Source organism: Rousettus aegyptiacus, unplaced genomic scaffold (genome assembly GCF_014176215.1).
Source record: "Rousettus aegyptiacus isolate mRouAeg1 unplaced genomic scaffold, mRouAeg1.p scaffold_m13_p_14, whole genome shotgun sequence".
Taxonomy (NCBI): domain Eukaryota; kingdom Metazoa; phylum Chordata; class Mammalia; order Chiroptera; family Pteropodidae; genus Rousettus; species Rousettus aegyptiacus.
In genome coordinates this window covers 27,003,741-27,023,305 of record NW_023416289.1, presented here as the reverse complement: position 1 = coordinate 27,023,305, position 19,565 = coordinate 27,003,741, and the positions used below count along the sequence as shown (strand labels likewise).

Sequence of the window (19,565 nt, the reverse complement as noted above, 5' to 3'; positions counted from 1 at the left end):
GAAGATTCAAAACAAACAAACAAACAAACAGAAACAAAACCCCCACAAACTATTTACCCACATGCGTGGAAACAGGTGCACCCTGAGTCCTGGTACGGCGTTCGCAAACATGGGGGGCTGGCCGAAAGGCTGACTGAGGTGCAGTGGCGTCTGCCTGACTTCGTGACTGAAAAAGGCTCCCGCAGTCAAAGAAACAGCACGCACAGCATTAAACCAACTTTGTGATTTTTATTGATGGGCGACAACTTTATACTCCTAGGTATCACTAAACTGTGTACAATTAGAGACGCAGCATTAGAGAAGAGCAGGCAGCAGAATTAAACAGAGCAGACTTAAGGAAAGATCAATCTTCATTATTTTGCCCATTTTTTATTATGTGTACACAGAAGCATGAACGCAATTTGAAATCTTTTAATGGCAATAAAGTTACAATCACCCATCTATGTGACTAACGTCTTAACTCCAGACATTTGATCTGTAATGTGTATGTAAGCAGTTTCTCATCGCACAATTATTAAAATGTATATTTCCTGTTAGGAACCAGCAACTTATTTTTTGTTTTTCTTTTGAAGAACTATTTCTTCTCTGATAACTGGCTCGTTTTTATCATTTATCAAAAACTAAAGGGTGGGGGGGAGGAGAGTGTGATGGATTAAAAAATTCATTTTTTAAGGAAAGATAAAATTCATTTTCACAAATTTACAAGTGTTGCTGGTGCAGGATTTATTCTACTAAGCAATTAGAATGGGAATCAAACGCAAGTTTCCCCTTCTTACTCAGGAATCAGCATTATTTCAGAATTATGGGTTTTTGCGTATTTTCTTAAATCAAGCGACAGTCTATTTCCACCAAATGATTTTGATTTGGAAGTTAGAAGTCAACATAAACTATGTTGTGCACAAACCCCAAGGCGTCTCCTTTTCATTTGAGCCCATGTTTGCAAAAGGGAGAAAGAGTTTCTCTCTAACAGCCACTAACGAGAGGAAGGAAGTCGGTGAGAGGTGGTGTTCTACAAGCGGGTGTCGAGCACACACAGCGGGCGCACGGCGGTTACAGCAGGTCCACTCGGCGGTAATACAGGAGGTAGGCTGTGCGGTCAGCAGTGGGCTTCACCACCTGGTACTGGTTAATCACCTTGACCATCTGGTCGTCGATGCGCAACCAGCCGTTCAGACCGATCTGGAAGACGTCTGTGGTGTAATGGCCCCCCGTCGCGCTGCTGCCGTGATGGTAGACCACTGGAAGAGAGCGCCCGGGAGGAGGCCTGGTGAGTGGAGCACTGCGCGCCGACAGCTTAAAGCCACCCACCCACCCGGCTACCTGCAAAAATCTGTCTGTCTGGTGCAACACCTAACCAAAGTAGGCGGGACGGGGAAACGTAATTACATGAAGCAATGTTATTTAAACACAAAAACCTTAAACAATTAATAATAAAAACTTATATACATCTCAATGACATATTTAAAATGTTCAATACCCTTCAAACAATAAAAGAAAAAAAATGCCTGTTAAATAGGGTCGTCCTACTGGTCAGCCCTTTTGGCAAGGGTTAGCAACCACTTTAATATTTAATACTTGAGAGAATGCTGGCGAGTACGTGAAAGACACACTCCTATGAGCCGACGGCAGGACAGACAAACTGGCCTCTGGAAATGCACACCCAGAGCCCTACAAACGTTCATGCCCTTGATCTACACAAGTCCATTCTAGACTGTTCTAAGCGAATATCTGAATCTTAGACTCAGATTTTATAACAGTGAAAAAAATAGAAAAACCTAAATACCCACTAGAAGGAATGATTAGTGAACTGTATATACAAAAAATAATTTTTTCCCTATAGGATTGTTTGTGATGTAGCCATAAGCTTATATTACACACACACACACACACACACACACACAGAATCCTAGGTTTTCTGTAAATTGTCTTCTATGACGTCTGACAGTGCTCACTCCGGAACAGGTGCCAGAACTGTTAGCCGGACTGAGTGTGTGGCTGTGGAGTGACCCCGCAGACATGACTCACTACGCTCTTTTGTTCTTTTTTAAAAAATTCCAATTTTTCTACATTTTAACAGAAAAACATACCACTAATCACTACTTTTAAAAATCTTGTAATTCAATCAAGAAGCCTTAGTAAAAGGCAAATGTAATTGTTGAAAGATGAGTGAAGATGTTAAAGACAGTGATGAAGGCGAGGGGCTGAGGGGAGGCCTGGCCAACAGGAGACATGAGCCTGGGTGAGAGAATTAGTCTCTACGGAACTTCTGGAAAGGTGGCGCGAGCCGTGCACTACCAGCAACGGCACGAAGGACAGCCACTTGGAGAGGCACGACAGTCAGCTGCTAAGGAATGTCACCAATAAACAAGCCTGAATGCCACGGGTTCTAGCAGCGGCTGTTACTTCTAGGGAGGTCTGAACCTACTCTGGGCCAGTGACCTTGGCTAGTTAGAGGATGGCACGTAAGGCCTCAGTCACTGGACAGACTCCTGAACTCCGTCCACTCAAAGAAACCTCTATGCTGGGGGCTCAGAAGACACTATAGCCCTGGCCAGCCATGTGACAAATATGATTGGTCACAAGCAAGACTACAGGACAGTCAAGTGGGAAACCAGCAACAGGACCAACACAAGGTCCTAATTCTGTATTGCGGGTGACAGCAATGTAACAAACCCTGGGCCACGGTGGGTGGGGAGGAGTGTGCATTTCCACTGGGGCCTCTTGACCAGGAGACTAGAAATGCCTAAGCTTTGCCCTTGTCCATCAGCCTTCCCCTGCATGGGCCCCAAGGGAGAGAGCCGCAAGGAGACGGCAAAAAACATCTTATCACCCAGTGGGACCCTGGTGCCAAAGCCCAGGGAGCCAGGCTAGACGCTGGGGACTCCTCCGGTCGCAGAGGTAGGCTGCAGAGCCTGAGTGCCACCTGAGGCCTCAGAGCCTCCCTCGCAAGGCAGGGCAGGGAAAGGATGGCAACACTCCCAACAGCAAGGTGCCCAGTGCCACCTTGCCTGGGTCCCAGCAGACTGAGGGGGGGCCGTGGTCAGCTGCCTTGAGGGAGAAAGAAAGTCAAAAGGAATGGAGCCCAGAGGGAAGAAAGAGCTGCCCGGGCCAGACTCCTGCTGGTGTGGCACAGGACCTCACCACCGACCAGGGCCCAACCCAGCGTCCTAAACTCCTGGGAGCGGACGGAGGGCAGAGGAGCCTAAAGCCCTGCTCCGCGGGTCACAGAGTGGTGACTGTTCCTCTCGGGTAAGAGTTTCTGTTTATTCTTTTATAAAATGGGGATACCACCACTTACCTCTCAGGACAGTTGTGAAGAATGAATGAGATAGTACAGAAAAGGTAACTAGTAGAAAGGCCAACACATGTGTGAGGGTCAGTACACAGTAGTGGTATTTTAAATTTCAAACAGGCTCACCAATGGCAACACGATAGGGTGATGGAGAAGCTAGATTCTAATAAAAACAGCCAGAAAAGCAAAAAAAATTGTTGCAAACAACTATCGAAAAACATAAAAAAGACATAAAGCCTCAAAGGCATTAAAAGGCTCAGGCTATGAGAGGAGGAGGAAGGGAAGGAAGCACAGAGAGCGCAGAAGACGAGCTGGCTCTACAGGAACATCCAGGCCAAGAGAGCAGGGGTCGGAGGGCTGCCGGCTCTGGGATGAGGGTGTGCCCCTGCCCCCTACCCCCCCGGGGGGTCCCGTGACTGGGGGGCCACCACCTCGTGCACACGTGACAGCTCTGCAGGGAGAAGAGATGGTGGCACACGGCTGGGTGCCTGGATGCCACGGCCTCTCCCAGGCTCCATTACCCCACGGGAGAAGGTCGCAGTCTCAAACCGCTAGCCTGGCGGCCTGCACTCACTCATCTCACTCAGACGGAAACAACCATGTCACACCAGGTCTAACGTGAGGCTCCGCCTAGAGCCAAGGGGAGAGTCAGTCAAATTCCAAGGACCAAATTTAAGTTAAAACACACATTTTCAAACGAGTTCCCTGCTTCCGCAGTGCACAGCGACACCAACAGTGACGTCTGTCCTGCGTGCTCGGTGGCAGGTCTGCGAAGCTGCGCCTGACCTCTTCATCACCACTTTAACAGGGAAATAACGCACAAGTGGACTTACCTGCAAACAGTCTATAGGTTCTGTGGCATTTAAAACTCTTATTTTTAACCCCTGGAGAAAGCAGTTCTGAAAAACAAAAGATCAACAGCTCTAGTCTATAAAAGCGCTTACAGAAAGGCTTGGAGCAGCACAGACACACATGGGTGACAACGGTCTCCACTCAGGTACAACACCAGGCAGACCAGGGAAATGAAACGAAACGCCATCTCTTTATTTGCATAAAAAATGACCCATGAGGAAAATGAGCTGTGTAGTATACACGGTGACAGACATAACCAGCAACTAAGCCATTCAGGAAACATGAGGAATATATTCAACCTATTAAGCTCATGCTAGAAATGTCCTAAAAGCAGATGTCCTACAAAATGGGGGGTGGGAGGTGGGGGGAGAGAGGTACCTACTTAAAAGAAAAAAAAACAAAACAAAATGAAATAGCCCTGGAAAACATGTTTCATCTGTGAGTCAGAGAGCAAAACTTCAATCACGTGAGCGGAATTTCTCCCAGAGGCATCAGCCTCTCGTCCTTAGCGCTCGCAGACCCTCCGCCCTGCAGAAGCACCAGAGACGCCGCAGAGCTGGTCCGTGCGGAGATGCACTGCTCTTGGCAGCCGTTAATGGTTCCTTCTCTACCCCCCACCTCCACAACCTAAGTAAGTCCTCTGGTCCTTATTTATGTGATTTCTCTTTCTAGAAAGCATTTGAGGTGGCAGATACAAAAATACATGTAACAAGAAAAGTTATGACAATTAAGTCAGTGTAGAAAACCACACAAGTCGGTCCTTCTAGGGGGTTAATTTAGAGGTGAGGAAAGACGGAAGAGGGAAGTCAAAGGATGCCTAGTGGACTCAGCTTGTGCACTATGCTTCCCCGACAGCCTTGCAAAAAGGGACGGACGACCCAGTATATGATTCTCTGCGGGAGATTCTTCCCTGCTCTTGTCCCCAAATGGGATCAGAAAAACAAGCTGCCTACGAACGAAGCAGCTCGACTTGTGAGAGGCAGGACGGACCACGAACCAGCATGGGAGTCAGCCTATCGGCTGAAGGCGGCAGCTCCTGAGAATGGGGCTGAAGAGCCAGAGTCTGAATCTTAAGCTGAAGGAAATGGAACATCCTGGGGTGTAGGTGAAGCTGACCATAAACATAAGGCAGCCACCCACCAGTTTCTGAGCGCCTGGCCCAGAAAGCATGGAGTGTGGGTGCCGTGCTGTGGGGAGGGAAGGGAGGAGCAAGATGACGGGGACCCAGGGGCTCTGCAAGACTTGGGAATGCCGTTCCATGTCCTCTTTTCCATTTTTCAGACACCCTGATATTTTGAGAATCACTCTAGTTTGTTATGCTCCCGATCAAGCTTCAGGGTGGCACAAAAATCAGAATTTTTCACAAATTCTGATGCTTTCGAGGAAAGTTTTCCTTCAACCTGTGCTTTTAGCAAGACAACCTGAACTTGGTACTTTCACTAGAATGTACGGACGCTGCTGAGTCCTGGTTACCTGACAGAGACTTGTGGCTGACAGAGTGCCACAAATCTAACGCTCGCGTCATTGCAACCAGGTCAGAGGAACCCCCAGTGGCCTATGGGACACATTCTCAATTCACTAAAAAAAAGTCCTTTTAACCAGGCTGGTCCACACAATTGTTAACATGTAGCATGAGGAAAATTATTTTGTACCATTAATCTGTAAAATGTTTATAGAAAAATGATACTCATTCTGATAGACAAAACCTATTTTTCTAATCTAGTAAGAGTATGCGGTTTATTCATTTTTGCCTTTATTTTTCAAAGGCCATTTTAATGAGAATTTTAACATAAAGTCTATTAAAAGTCAAGAAATTTAAAACACAAAGTCATGAAAGAAAAACCCCTTCATTTTTGACATTCTACAAACGTGCTAATGTGTCAAGCTCATCGATTTCCACAAGTACTGTCACAATAAACGTTTCCGACTTATATATTTATTACCTTTACTAATTTCCAAGTCCACAGGATATTCAATATTTTTGATAAGCTTCTGACATCCACCAGTCTTCTCATAAACAAAGCGTTTTAGGTGCAGCACGAGAACAGGAGGAAGTTTTTCCAGAGTCACTCTTCGGCTGATCTCAACCTAAGACACAAAGCACAGCAGGACACACTGGCCACCTTACTTCAAACAGCAGACTCCATCTCAGTTTTCCACTCAGAGGCCTCCCCTGAGAGCTGACTCCTTAAAATATGTGGCGGTGTTTCTCAATCTTTCGTGGGTCATGGGATCTTTTGAAATCCTTAGAAAGCCACCGACATTTCTCTTAGAAAAATGCATACACCCCCTGTAAGCCACGGCAGAGGATCCCTTGGGTCCCTGAGTCCATCTGTGAACTCAAATTAAGAAGCTTTGCTCTGTGGCATTAATGACAAATTGCATAACTACAAAACACACACACACACACACACACACACACACACACACAGCCAATAACAACCTAACTTAGTACCTTGAATCATATACTTAACTTTTTTTAATAACTCTCATAGTATTGATAAAACTGAGGCCAATGTTTTTCTTGAGTTAGATGTTTTAAATAACCCTAAAACTATTCTAACCATTATTTTTATAAGTTTCAGTTTTAGCAGTTAAATATGCCCTTTCACAGGTCTAATGAATGCTTTTAATTAAAATGCAACTTCACAAACAATACTTAATCCCTCTACTTGTTCTCTGTACTTATAAACTCTCTGATGCTTCCTGAATTTACATGGAGAATACTTCTGGTAGAAATATTTGTTAAAGTAACAATCCAAAAGACAGTAGTATGTAAAATGCCAAGAAAGCTTTTGAAGGACGATATATGTATCCAGTTAAAGGCATCCTAAGGGTATCCGGCTTCTGGAAAGCAAGCTCGGTGGTCATCGCTGCTTGGGATCATTACGTTTCCAGACCCCTCTAGGCCCGTGCGCCCACCCAGACTAAGATCCCAGGTGTGGAAACCTCCCCACACCTCTCTGTATGTCCATTGTGTCTCTATATTCAAAATGAATTCGGGAATGAATGAAAAATGTGACTACGGCTTGACAGTTCAAACTGGGGATGATGACTCTAAAGTTTCCTCACTTATAAATCAAGAGAATTGGGCTAAAGTGTCTCTGGGGTGCTTCTCAGTGCTAGTGACCTATGATTCTGACCTTAAACATCCAAGCAGCTCAGGAAGTGGCTAATCTGAAATTCTTAAATGTGTTTTGGGTTTCTAGACAAACTGAGGCACACTTTCTTATCGCCCAACAAAACCAGACCTTTTCTGTATCGTAAATATTTTGTATTATCATATTTTCCCAAGGACTATCCTGTGTTCCCACAGAAAAAAAGTCTGACTTAGAAATGTAACAAAATTAAACTCAGTATTTTAAAAAGTAAATTAAGAAAAAAAAATCACATTCCAGAAAACGTGTTATTTGCCCTTTACAGATATCGCAAGCTGTCTAAAATCTTCCTTCCTCAAATATCTGCTTTTCGAGCGTTCTCATTCTTATCTGATAACCACACACCACCATGATCACCATGATCACGGAGCTGGAACAGTCAGTATTGTTCTTTTGCTTCTCAAGGCTCTACCAAAATGCCATTGCTTTCTTAAATCCTTCCTCCAAATGTGAATATCTAGAATAAATCTTTCCTTAATACTCTCCAACAACAGGCCAACTACCTCTACCTCAATTAGCAACCCCATCTCCACTGCCTCCCTAAATTCTAAGTTTCATTGTAGCAGAAGCAAAGAGAGAAAGACACACACGTCACGAAGAAGCTTTCCTGGTGGCCCTGGGGAAAGCCTCGGCGGCAGGACGAGGGGGCAGGGCCGCGCGGCTGGCTCAGAGGCGAGAGGAGGAAGGGCGGCGCGGAGGCCAAAACAGCGAGTACACCTCTGGATTCATGGCTGCCAGAGAATGAGCCAAGTGGACAGTCCCCAAAGCCAAGTTCACAACCTGGCCAGACAAATCCACCTCCCTAAAACAAGTATCCATTATCTCTCTCTTCCATTAAGTTCCACCACCACTTTTTAGCTTATTCACAAAGCCAACTGCCAAGATTCTGTCACTGGCTCCTACCACTTTTATTTTTTAAACAAAACCGCCCACAAGAAGCAATCAGAAAGTATGTGGGGGATTAGGCGTAACTTCTGCAAATCCTCCAGGAGGCCTGACCAATCCAAAGCAGAAAATTCCAGATGAACTGAAGGTCCCCACATCTAGCTTTTGCTGGTCTTCACTCGCGGCATAGGCTGCAAGGCGAGGGCGAGCCTGCTCAGCCATGCGAGGAGCTGACAGATTTTCTAGGCCGGGATGCCTCTTTGTTCACCTTGCAGCCACTACACATTATTTGAATCAAGGAATACTATAAACTGTTCAAGAAAGCATTGTCCATCACTAGCCTGCATTCCTCTCCCCGACACATTTTTACTCAGTGCAGCAATCTAGGGTGTATAATGGAGAAGATGTCAGCAGGTGCAGGGCAGGAAACGAGCACACACTGACGCATCTGGACAGAGAGGAATTAATAAGCTCGCAGAGAACAGACCGTCCACCTCTCCTGACTAAGGGGACGAGCGTACTGCACAAAGCTATAATCTGCTTCTCTTGACTCCTGAAGAATGGAAGACCCAAAGGCTTCGTCTTTTTCATATCAAAGCAAAGAGTGACAGGCACTCAAACGATTACTTGCTATATTTCAGCGTCCTTGAAGATCTACAATCAAACGCAAACCAGATGTGCTATGAATCTCTTTTGGATCCTAACTAACCTCATGAAATTGTGCTTTATGATATCAGGAATGGAAATTAGCGATTCAGCCTCCGTTAGGGGTAGTATTGATTTTGTGGTATCATGATTAGATTGCCAGAAAAGTAAATGTGGCTCAGGATAAATAATCCACAAAGCCATTACCTGGTGCTACATGATTCAGAGCTAAAAGGGGTTGTCATGGTTAATCTGTTCCAACCATTTCATCTAAAACTGTGGAAACTTTCAGTCCAAAAAAGTTAAGTAACTGATTTAAGAGGCAGAACTCAAATCCACTTGTCCTCATTCCCAACTGTGTTCTTTCCACCACACCAGGGCGCCTCAGTAGAAAGGTTTGAGATTGACCATGAATATACCTCTTGTTTGGTTTTTGTGGTATAACCTTGGACAGATTCTCTTGCCACCAAGCTTTCCAGTGCATCCTGGACCGTACGTATCTTGTCAGACTGGATATCCAACTGCAATGTGAAAAATGGCTGCAAAGTGGCAGATTCTTTTGAACTCTGCTGGTAAACCACAGACCTAAGAATTGAAAACAAAAACAAAAAATTTAAGAAACCACTCCTACCCACTTTCTCTTAAGATTATCCAACAGGAGAAGAGGAACAAACATTGAAAATGAGATTATTCGATATCACTTTCAGAAAACCAGAGAGAACAGAAAAGCCAAAAATACACTAAATTTAAAAATAATTCTGCTGAATACCACCTCCTAAGTATTTCTAGCAACTAAATCCGCCAGTTGATAATTTTCCCAGTTCAAGTGCTCTGGAAGAAAATATATTTCATCTTCCAAATTCCTTCACCTCCACTCTACACTTAAATGCGCCAGTTAATAAATGTGACTATCTTGACCTGGCTTCAAAATGCTGACACTTTTCATTCTCTCCAAGTATCATAGCCTGTTCTAATAAAATAGAGGAAACCTCAAGGTAAACAGAATATTTTAATGGCATTTTCCCCTATAAAAATGACTTGCAAAGAAGAGGAGCAGGGTGAGCAGAATAAAAAACAAGTTAACCTTCCAGGAAGCAGTGCTGCCACCCTCGAGAAGAAGGGTGCCAGTGCAGCCTTGTTTTCTTAGCTGGTTTTTCATTTCATTTTTCTTTCTCTAAGTTTTTTTTTCTGAATAAAAATTGTGTGTGCGGCCCATCTCTCACTTAGCCTCAGCAAGAAAACATTCCAAGAGTTCAACAAGGAATTCTATTTCTGTAGCCTGAGTGACCTAGTTTACAAATGGACTAAAACGGGTGTGGATAGGTATCCAGACTTTACAGAGCAGATGCATGAAGAGCGAGCTAAAGGTTTTTCTACTTAGGGTTTAATTTTCATATGTTGCTTTCCCCACACGGTCTTAGGAAGTATCTTCACGCTCCTTTTGAGCGTCAAGGCTTAGGATGACAGCCATTGGTTCTGAAGAGGAATAGTGGGAAAGCCAGTAAGTAAAGTTGGTAAAAAAAAAAAAAAAAAAAAAAAAAGTGTTACAGGGGGAAAAGGTAGAGAAAGATGCTGGTCTTTCTGGGAAAACTGGAAAACCACTTGAAGAAAGTAAATTTTAGAAGGAAAACTTTCAACTGGTCTGCATAAAGAATCATGCTTAATGAAGACTGCTATACAAAAAGATGTTCCTAAATTATAAGAAGCAATTCCTCATCTTTCCTTTACCATTTTTGAAAAAGAAATAATGACAACCAATTTCAACACAAAGGGCCCAGAGAGGCTGACGCTAGGGACTATGGCAGAGCCATTCAGGCTAACCTAGGAATTTCTCCAAAGTAGATTCTAGATTTTCCAACTGGTTATTCTTGGACAAATGTGAAATCTCTGAGTATGCTGGCCATCAGTGGCCAAGCAATTCTGATTCCCCACTTATGCACAAATATGGTGCTCTCTTTACATCCACTTGGGCTACTCCCTCATCCTTCTCACCCATCCCTAAGCAAGTACCCCAAGAATGCTAACATCAGACTGCTGGACTAATGGTCACATTCAGCCTCCTCTCACTGCTGTTCTCAGACCTGGATCCCTATTTCCCTCTCCCAACACAGCCCAAACCAAGACACCATATCTGGCAAAAACTAGTTATAGCAGCAGCGGTTGGAGGCTGGGCACTCCCCAGAGCACGCATGACCACGGGCCGGCACAAAGAGTCTCCAGAATGGAAAGGGTCCCTCAGAGTCTAGCTCACAGTGAAGGGCACAGAAATGACTTGTTCAAGGTCACATGGTGGCATAAATGGCTTCTAAATCCAGTCCTACAGCACTACTGACTAGCTTGTGAAGTTTTCATTAGCCTGTTGGAAAGGTACTCAATATAAGTTGTTTTAGAGCAGAAAGAGACTGAACTAACTCTCAGTGCCTTTAAAGAGTGTTATTTCTTTTGGATACACAGCATTTGGGGCAACGGAAGGCTAAGAGTCTCACTAAAACACCACCGTGGTAGGTTCTGCCGAGAGGCCTTCAGAGAGGAAATTGTTCTATAATGAGGTCCTTTCAGACTGAGTGAGTAAACCTCCCTGGAAATGGTATGAGTTTTATTGAATTCTACATCGCGGTGGTACTGAATGGCTCTAATGTAAATAAATAAAACCTTTTAAAAGGATTTGGTGAATGAGCAAAAAGCAGCTGGTTTAAGGGGAATGGGGCAAAGGAGGTGCCGTGGTACTCCAGCCTAGGTCTTCCTCCACACTCCCTTAACTTCTAATTCATTTGGTCCCGGGGCCTAAAATTCTTCTAATCAGATACACAAATTTCTTCTCTTAACAAAACATGTATGTCAATCAATCAATCAGTCTTTCTCTTCCTCCCTAGCTGTGAGCAGCTGGACTGAGGGATTGCAGTGTTGATGGTGGGGAGTAAGGAGCTCACTATGGCAGTCCCTAGGGGACAGTGCCCTCTGCAGAAAGGTCACAGTGGGTACCGTGAAAGCAGTGGGGGCTGACGAGAAAATCATTAGAAGTCCAGGCAAAGAGAGGGCACAGCAGTGTAAAGGCATATACCATCAGGTCCAGATTTCTTAGGACAAGTCTTATACCTTTAGCAGAATGGCAAGGCCCTGAAAAAAGGCAAATACTAAATTATTTCAGAAAAGCATTAACCTGATGTGTCCACCAAAAATGCCAGTGATTGGGGTCTGAACGAAGTCCGCCTGGCGAGTGACTGAAGTCTTATTTCTGGGGCCCACTTGCTCCCATTCGTCCTCACTTCCTTCGCTTGGTTCTTCCTGCTCTTCCTCATTCAGTGAGTGGTTTTTGGGTCCATTGGAAATAGTAAGTTCTGAAAAGTAGATAATCTGCTTAGGCTACTATTTACAAGAACAGCAAAAAAAGAAAAAAAAATTTTTTTAAGTTCTACATGCATCGCCTACTCAGATTTGTCAATTACAGTTTTTTAAAAACAAAATCAGGGTGTGCTCTACATTAAGAACAAACACGACATGTGTGACTCTGCTGGATCCCTGCTTGCATACACTGCTGTAGAAGACATTCTCGGTATAATCAGAGAAACTGGAAGACAGTCTGGAAAGTAGATATTTTTGTTTAGTTACAGATAGTTTTCTTAATTTGATAAGGTAGGCTGGTCATGTAGAAAAATATTCTTATCTCGGGAGATGCATGCTTTAGCATTTAAAGATAAACTAAACTGTTATCTGCAACTTATTTTTGAATCATTCGGGAAAACTGTGTACATACGCTTTGTGTGTGTGTGTAGAAAAATAAATGACAACATGTTAACATTAAAGAATCCAGCAGTTATTTTGATTTATCCAAGTATAACAATCTCAATGGTATGTATAATAGGCAAGATAAAAATAACTAATCTTAATGAGTAAATAAGTAATTTTTGAAGAACAAATTACTGATGGGGGAAATGCAACTTAATATATAAGCATATAAATATTTATTTTAAAATAATTCTTGAATAAACGTTCTCAGACATTTTTGTAGCAAATATAGCATGACCTACTTTCATTATTTGGTGAGAGAAGTTTCTTTAGGTTTAACATTTCCTCATGAAGTCCATTTAGAATGAACCCTAAGTATTCTTCAGCATCTTCTTGTCGACCCTGAAAAGGTCAAATATAATCACGTTAATCTTAACTGCTTGCTACCTGAGACCTGCAGGGAATGTAATACCTATTCAAATTATGCCTTCTCTTAAATTTTCAACAAATTTTAATGTAAAGTATTCCCCCCCAAAATCATGTGAATTTTTCTTTAGACAGGTGAGATGGGGGCGTGGCGAAAAGGGGGGAAGATAAAACACTTAGCTCTACATGATAACACTAATGGGGATGTTTATTTTATTATGTTTTCTGTAATTCTGAAATTTTACACAGAAAATATATATTACCTTTATTAATAAAAGTTATCTAAAAGTTGTTTTGTTTAAACAAAATAGAAGACCATGAACTAGCCGTCTAAGGCCACCTCGCTGCACAAACCCAGGGTTCTCATTCACACTGGGAGTTGTGAATTTAGCAGCTCTGCATGTATCCATCAAGGACCCGAGGGGGTCTAAGGCATGTGACTATAATGACAACCAAAACTGCTCTAAAGGCTGCCCAATCTCCCCAGGCTCAGCCACTGCCTCTACCTGAAAGGCAGCATAGTACAACGGTTCAAGGAGCTGACTCCAAAGCCAGTATCTGCCATTTACTAGCTGTGTGACCTTGAACAATGACTTCACTTTCCTCAAATGTAACAAGAAAATCATCATACTTTACTTACAGATTTAAGTAAGTTAATACGTGGAAGGAACTTACAGCAGTACTTGGTGCACAGTAAATGATACAGGAGTTGTCTCTGATTATGATTATCACCATACTCTTTAAATTCAGCTAAGCAACTGACTCCATAACAAGCCTAGATCTAATGAACACACCCACCAAATCAAAGCATTTAAAGCACTGAATAAGGAATAGTTAAGGTATAAAACGGAGCAAAGGGAAACACTTCATACTGGCTACATTAGAATAGTCCCAAACCTTTTCAGACAGGCTCGACTTGATGACTGTCAGGAGTCTATAAATATATGTGGGTTCGAAGGCAGCTCCAGGGCGGATATCCCTCACAATTTTATCCCCAAGAGCTGCAAAGGAAATAGAACATAGATTTTCACAACTAAAATGGAGTCTTAAAGCAAAATCAGAAAAACCCCCTCCCGCCCTCACCCAACGCTGAAATAGCATAGGTTTAGCAACCTATACCTAAAAGGACATTGTTTATCCAACAAGACTGACTTTATTAAATTCAGTCACCTGATGTCATTAACTGTCAATATGTAATGACATCAGAAGACCTCATTTTTACTCACCTTGTCTGGGTTTTGGAGGTACTGGCATATTAGTAAACTCATTCATCAGCCGAACACTAAACATGGGGGGAAAGAGTTTAGTAGTGCATTTCTTAACAAGACATACTTTTACTAAAGAGCCTTAATGGCTAAGTAGAATATTAATTGGTATGAAGATAGCAAGTTTTAGGTAACTAATGCTTTAATAGCTAGTGAGTTCTTAAATCTTTTCTATATAAGTCTTCGGTATATTTTAAGTGACACTAAAACATATTCAACTGAATCTAAAGAACACAGATAAACAACGTTCCAATTCCATTTCTGGTTAAGTTCCATATATACTCATAAACAGTAAATTAAAAAGAAAAAGAATTATAGGACTCATTTGCAGGATATCAAGAACTTTGCTAAACGATTTGAATTCCAATTATCAGAGGGGAAAAACCCACCCCAACACATTTTTAAGCACCTTACTTACAAGCTGTCTATCATGGGTGTTGACGTACAAGGCCTTTGCACTTTTGAATACAGAGGAATGAACTTCATCAGGTGATACATCGGGGGGCAAGCAACCAGTGCCTGCAGTGTCTAAATATTGGCAGTAAAGGAAGCGTAAGGAAATAAAACAGATACTTCAAATTTTCAAAAGGCACATTAAGCACAAGAGCATGTAAGATTAAATAAGCCAAGGTCACTAAATGCCTTAGATATAGAAACACAAAAGGGAATAAACCAAATAACCATGGGGATAACTGCCTTGTGACATCCACATGAAGGTTTACTCTGCAATCAGTAGTTTACACAGGGAACTTGATTCAACCAAGGTAATCAAATCAATGAAAATTGCCATTTGCAAATGGTAACTCTGCCCAATTATTTGGGACCACTCTAATGAGAAGAAAACTTGCCTGATTCTGTAATTACCAGGTCAACAAATCTTTTGGGGTGGGATGGGGTGGGGATCAGGAATAACAATGTTTATAAGCAAGGTAGGCAGACTAAGGACTCAAGTTTCTGGATTCAAAGTTTAGCTGCCCTGTGGAAGCTTAACTAAGTGTCAAATGTGCCTGAGGAGGAGAAAACTGTAGTAGTTAGCCAGCCTTGGGGACAGCATCTGAGAAGGATACAGCATTAATGTAGCACCAGTTTCCTTTATTGATCAGCCCACGGGGTTGCAATGACACTGGTTTATGTATTAGGGTTACATTCTCCAGTAACTCTGAAAGAGTGAAGATGCATATTTAAGAAGTTAATGACATCTAGTGAATAATACTGAAGTTAATTCTTATGCTCTACTCTGGGACAGTGTTTAAAACCTCTTCGATAACGCACATATCCAAAGAAAAGACACAATGTTAAAGCTTCATTCCATTCAACATAATGCACATTATTTAATGATTAAAAATGTTTATAGATATTTCCCCAAAAAACAGATACATTTGTCTTTCTTTGGGAATATAACTTGGAAGCACAAGGGCTATTTTAATAAGAAACAGAAAAAGCTTAAAAAACAATGTATCAGTATTATAGTTTTAAAAGATACAGGCTTTTTCCCTTAAACTGACAGCTAGGCATGCCTTGGTAATAGCATGGTTCCTGAGATCCTAGCTATAAAGGTGATCACGTACAGAGCCTCATTCATGTCTGAATCCCCAGCAACTACTACGGTACCCAACATATCACAGTGGGTGCTTGATGACTGTTGAGTGAGTGATACTCCTTTTTGGAACAACTACCTCCTACTAAATTGTTATTTGCATTAGAAGCTGTGTTTAGGGACTGTTTTGTACACTGGAATTCTCTTATTCCATTTAGAAACAAACAAGTTTCTTATCCTTAGATTTCATCCTTGTACATCACTCTTCTTCAGAGTCTTAAAAGAGCTCTAAATGCCATCTTTGATTTAAAAAATTAAACGTTTTAAACAGTTTACAACAATGCAAGGTCTCCCCCATTCCATTATGAAACTTGTAACAATGACAGGTACAATTTGTGGACACATTCTATATTTCTGTAAGTGCTTTACAATTTTCATGTTAATTGACTACACTTAATTCTTTGTAATCTAGGAGTACCCACCACTATCCTCCTTTTACCAATAAGGAAATTGAAGGTCAGAAAGGTTAACTAGTTGCCTGTGATTACACAGTAACAAGGTAGCACAGCCGGAGCCTGAAACACGTCTGTGGCCCAACCACACAGCTTCCCTTTACTTGTAAATTGAGTACTAGGAAAGAAAGATGCATTTGATGTTAGCATTCATCCAAGGCATCAAATGAATGTCTCTTTTCTAAAACACAGTTGACTGGTAAGTCCCAGACTTACGCATTACATCAAGGAATTAATTTGCAAAATTCTCATGTCAACACACACACACACACACACACACACACACACGTAAGAAGAGTAAATGCCCTCTTCTAATTGAGGAAACTCAGGAAATAATGATCCCATTTATAAAAAGTAAAACATTACAGACTCAAGAGAATGCAACAGAATCTGTCAACTAGACTAAATTTGTGAAACTCCCCTTGCCTCTTACTACAGGGTGCGTACAGTACTGGGCTTGCATGAGTAATAGGTCAGTTACAGAAATGAACCATAGCCTCCATGTGATTACACTCAGCACAGATGATACCGGTCATGTGGTAGACACTGTGCTAGGAGTGTAAGCTGTATTACTCATAATCATTCTAACAACCCTGTCAAAGAGAAACCAATATCATCCCCATTTCACAGGTGAGAAAATTGAGGTCCAGGTGGGTTAGGTAATTCATTTAAGTCACGTAACTGAGCTGACACATGAACCTGGGTCTTTTCCTCACAGGCTTAATTTAAGATCTACTTAAAACAGATTTTTACATCTGTCTTTGGGCCATATTATCATGCTAGTCCATAATTTCCAATGTGTCCCACAGAATGGCAATTATTTAGTATAATTATTCTATTAAAAACCTGTGCATTTTCAAATAAAATGAACACTCCAGCATGACACCTGTGAATCATTGCCAAAGCAATTTTATATTTAAAAACAATTAAGCTTTTACGTAACCATAGGACTCAAAATCAACTGCCTTCCTAACACAGGGACCCCTATTAAACGACATGCTGCCATTTGCAGAACTTTGCCTGGACGCCAACCAGCTCCTGGAGGCATAGAGATGACTAAGAGGTGGCCCTGCTGCAGAAGAGCTTGGAAGCAGTGAAGGGACAACACAGGGCGGGCAAAGCTGAAAGGGGTCAGTGAAGGGGACGCCCAGTCCAATCCAAGGACTGGAGAAACCCTGGGTGGCCAGGGGCTGATGACAACAAATGGCAGCTGACACCAGAAGAAGGTCTCTGGCCAGGGTAAAGGCACTTTCTACACAAAGAATACAACAGGATGAGTGGGTTATTTTTTGTTCTGTGCAGCGGTGGTGAGACAATGAGTTTACCTTCCAGAGATGCTGATAAGAGGTACCCGGATGACACCAGTAAATAGCACACTCATACCCACAGACCAGCAAGTAACATATCTATGCTTAACACAGATCCTGCAGCTCAGGGCTAGAACTGTACATTCCAATAATACACAGAGGAAGAACAATGTTCAGCAGAACCCAAAGCAGCACCACGTCTAAGTGACAGGTCAAGAAGAACCTGTTAACAGTGATGTAGAAAAACAGGGCAGTTTGAATTAGTAATGCGGGTAGAAGCAGGTTCCAGGGCCTCAAGGGCATGGGAAGCAAAGTCTTCTAGGGTTGGGGGTGGAGTGAAGGCCCAAGGGGGAAGCAGGGAGGAGCTTGATGTCATTACCTTCTGTTCAACAGACATTGGAAAAAAATGGAAGAAAAAAAAAAAGACCAAGGTCAGGCACACAAGACCTCTCTGAAACTTCCCTTCCACGTCAACTGTTTTAACAGACAAAAAAAATGTTTAAAAATAGTCAAAAGTACTTTAATATCTTCTTAAACACAGGAAAAAACCATGTTTGACAAGGCTAACTCTACTCTCAAAAGGAAGTACAAAAACATCAAGAACTGCTCTAAGCTCCACTGGAAAGAGCATCTTCTCTTACATTCTTAACTGCCCAGAATAGTCTGCACACGTAGAAGATAAAACATTAAAAACCTATGGAATCAAGAGAAATCCAACTTAAAAAGGGCTATTAGGTAACCTCTTTCCAACGTTCGGTTGGGAAACAGCATGTATTTGTTCATGATGTAGAAATCTTTAGTTTCTACATCACTCTTCCCTCGAATCAATGCCAGCTTCTGGCCATTACTGTTGGTTTGCTTATTTTATGGAGCAGGCAAGTAAAAAGCAGTTTCACTGTTGATCTTCCACAGTATTAAGTTCAAGTCTCTTAGCATCATCTAGTGGTTTATTCAATAACTGCAAGTAACAGAACATTCCAAGTAGACATATACCTACAAAATTAAAAAGGCAAAAACTCTGAAACATAATGTGGAACAAAAGGACACGTAGTACCTTTATTAGTGAATATACAAAACTAGCTTCAATTCTTTAACATTCTTTGAAAAAGCCTTCCAGTACAATATTCATAAAGGTAGATTAACAAGTCTTTGCAGACTTAGAAAATAGAAACACTGAACAAATCTAGTTTCCTTAATGATTATTCTGTTATTCTAAAAAATTTCTCTACAGTGAGAAGTTTGCCGTAAGCTAAAATACAGTATCATTTCTGTTGTATCTTCCGATGATCCTGAACACTACTCTCAAGGTAAAATTGACTGGAAACTCTTCCCTGAAGGCATCTGAGAGTTGTACACTGCATCTCCATGGCAACAGACACCATGACTGTCTACGTTGTATTAGCTGTAGCTCTTTCCCCTAGATAGGATGCTCCTTAAAGATGATGCCCTCACACTGCTAACGCTCAGCCGAGTCTCCGTCCAGGGTAAGAGGACTTCATGGCGCCCTCTGCCCCTAGCCTAACAGTGCCATCCCTACTGGCTACATCAAGTCTCCTCACCTCATCCTCCATACTTCTCTGTAAATGATTACTTCTCTTTCTGCTAATAAGAGCTGCCATCTGTTCCTTTCCTATCTTATTCCTCGGACAACCCTCAAGTTGAGGCCAATGGTTACTCACTGACCTAGATAGTGGATAGCAAACTCTAAGTACATATTAAACAGTAACATGGGATGAATTAAACATCTGGAGATGAAGGTTGCTGGTTGACTCCATTCCAGTTTGTTAGAAATGACCCAGTGGACTTTAAAGGTCATTCTATCACATACTTCAGAAAACTTCCAGGCACGTCCCTGTGCAGAAGCAGACAAGGGCAAGTCTCCAGGAAGACAAACCAGACACTTGGGTTCACACCCTGGCTCTGCCACTTCATTCATTTTGCACCCTGGCGCAGATGACTT

General features: G+C 42.2%; 1 protein-coding gene across 2 annotated transcripts in view; it reads right to left on the bottom strand.

The window, feature by feature from the left end:
* Positions 1 to 208: 208 nt before the first annotated feature.
* USP10 (ubiquitin specific peptidase 10) overlaps positions 209 to 19,565 on the bottom strand; it is a 58,118-nt gene continuing 38,761 nt past the window's right edge. For both annotated transcript variants that reach the window (XM_016165919.2, XM_016165918.2), the window contains 10 exons: positions 15,317 to 15,408; positions 14,668 to 14,777; positions 14,211 to 14,266; positions 13,882 to 13,985; positions 12,861 to 12,960; positions 11,993 to 12,170; positions 9,252 to 9,417; positions 6,088 to 6,232; positions 4,126 to 4,191; positions 209 to 1,238 (listed from right to left, as the gene is read on the bottom strand). In XM_016165919.2, the coding sequence (XP_016021405.2) occupies positions 1,051 to 1,238; positions 4,126 to 4,191; positions 6,088 to 6,232; positions 9,252 to 9,417; positions 11,993 to 12,170; positions 12,861 to 12,960; positions 13,882 to 13,985; positions 14,211 to 14,266; positions 14,668 to 14,777; positions 15,317 to 15,408 (1,205 nt within the window). In that variant the 3' untranslated portion in view covers positions 209 to 1,050. The remainder of the gene's footprint in view (positions 1,239 to 4,125; positions 4,192 to 6,087; positions 6,233 to 9,251; positions 9,418 to 11,992; positions 12,171 to 12,860; positions 12,961 to 13,881; positions 13,986 to 14,210; positions 14,267 to 14,667; positions 14,778 to 15,316; positions 15,409 to 19,565) is intronic.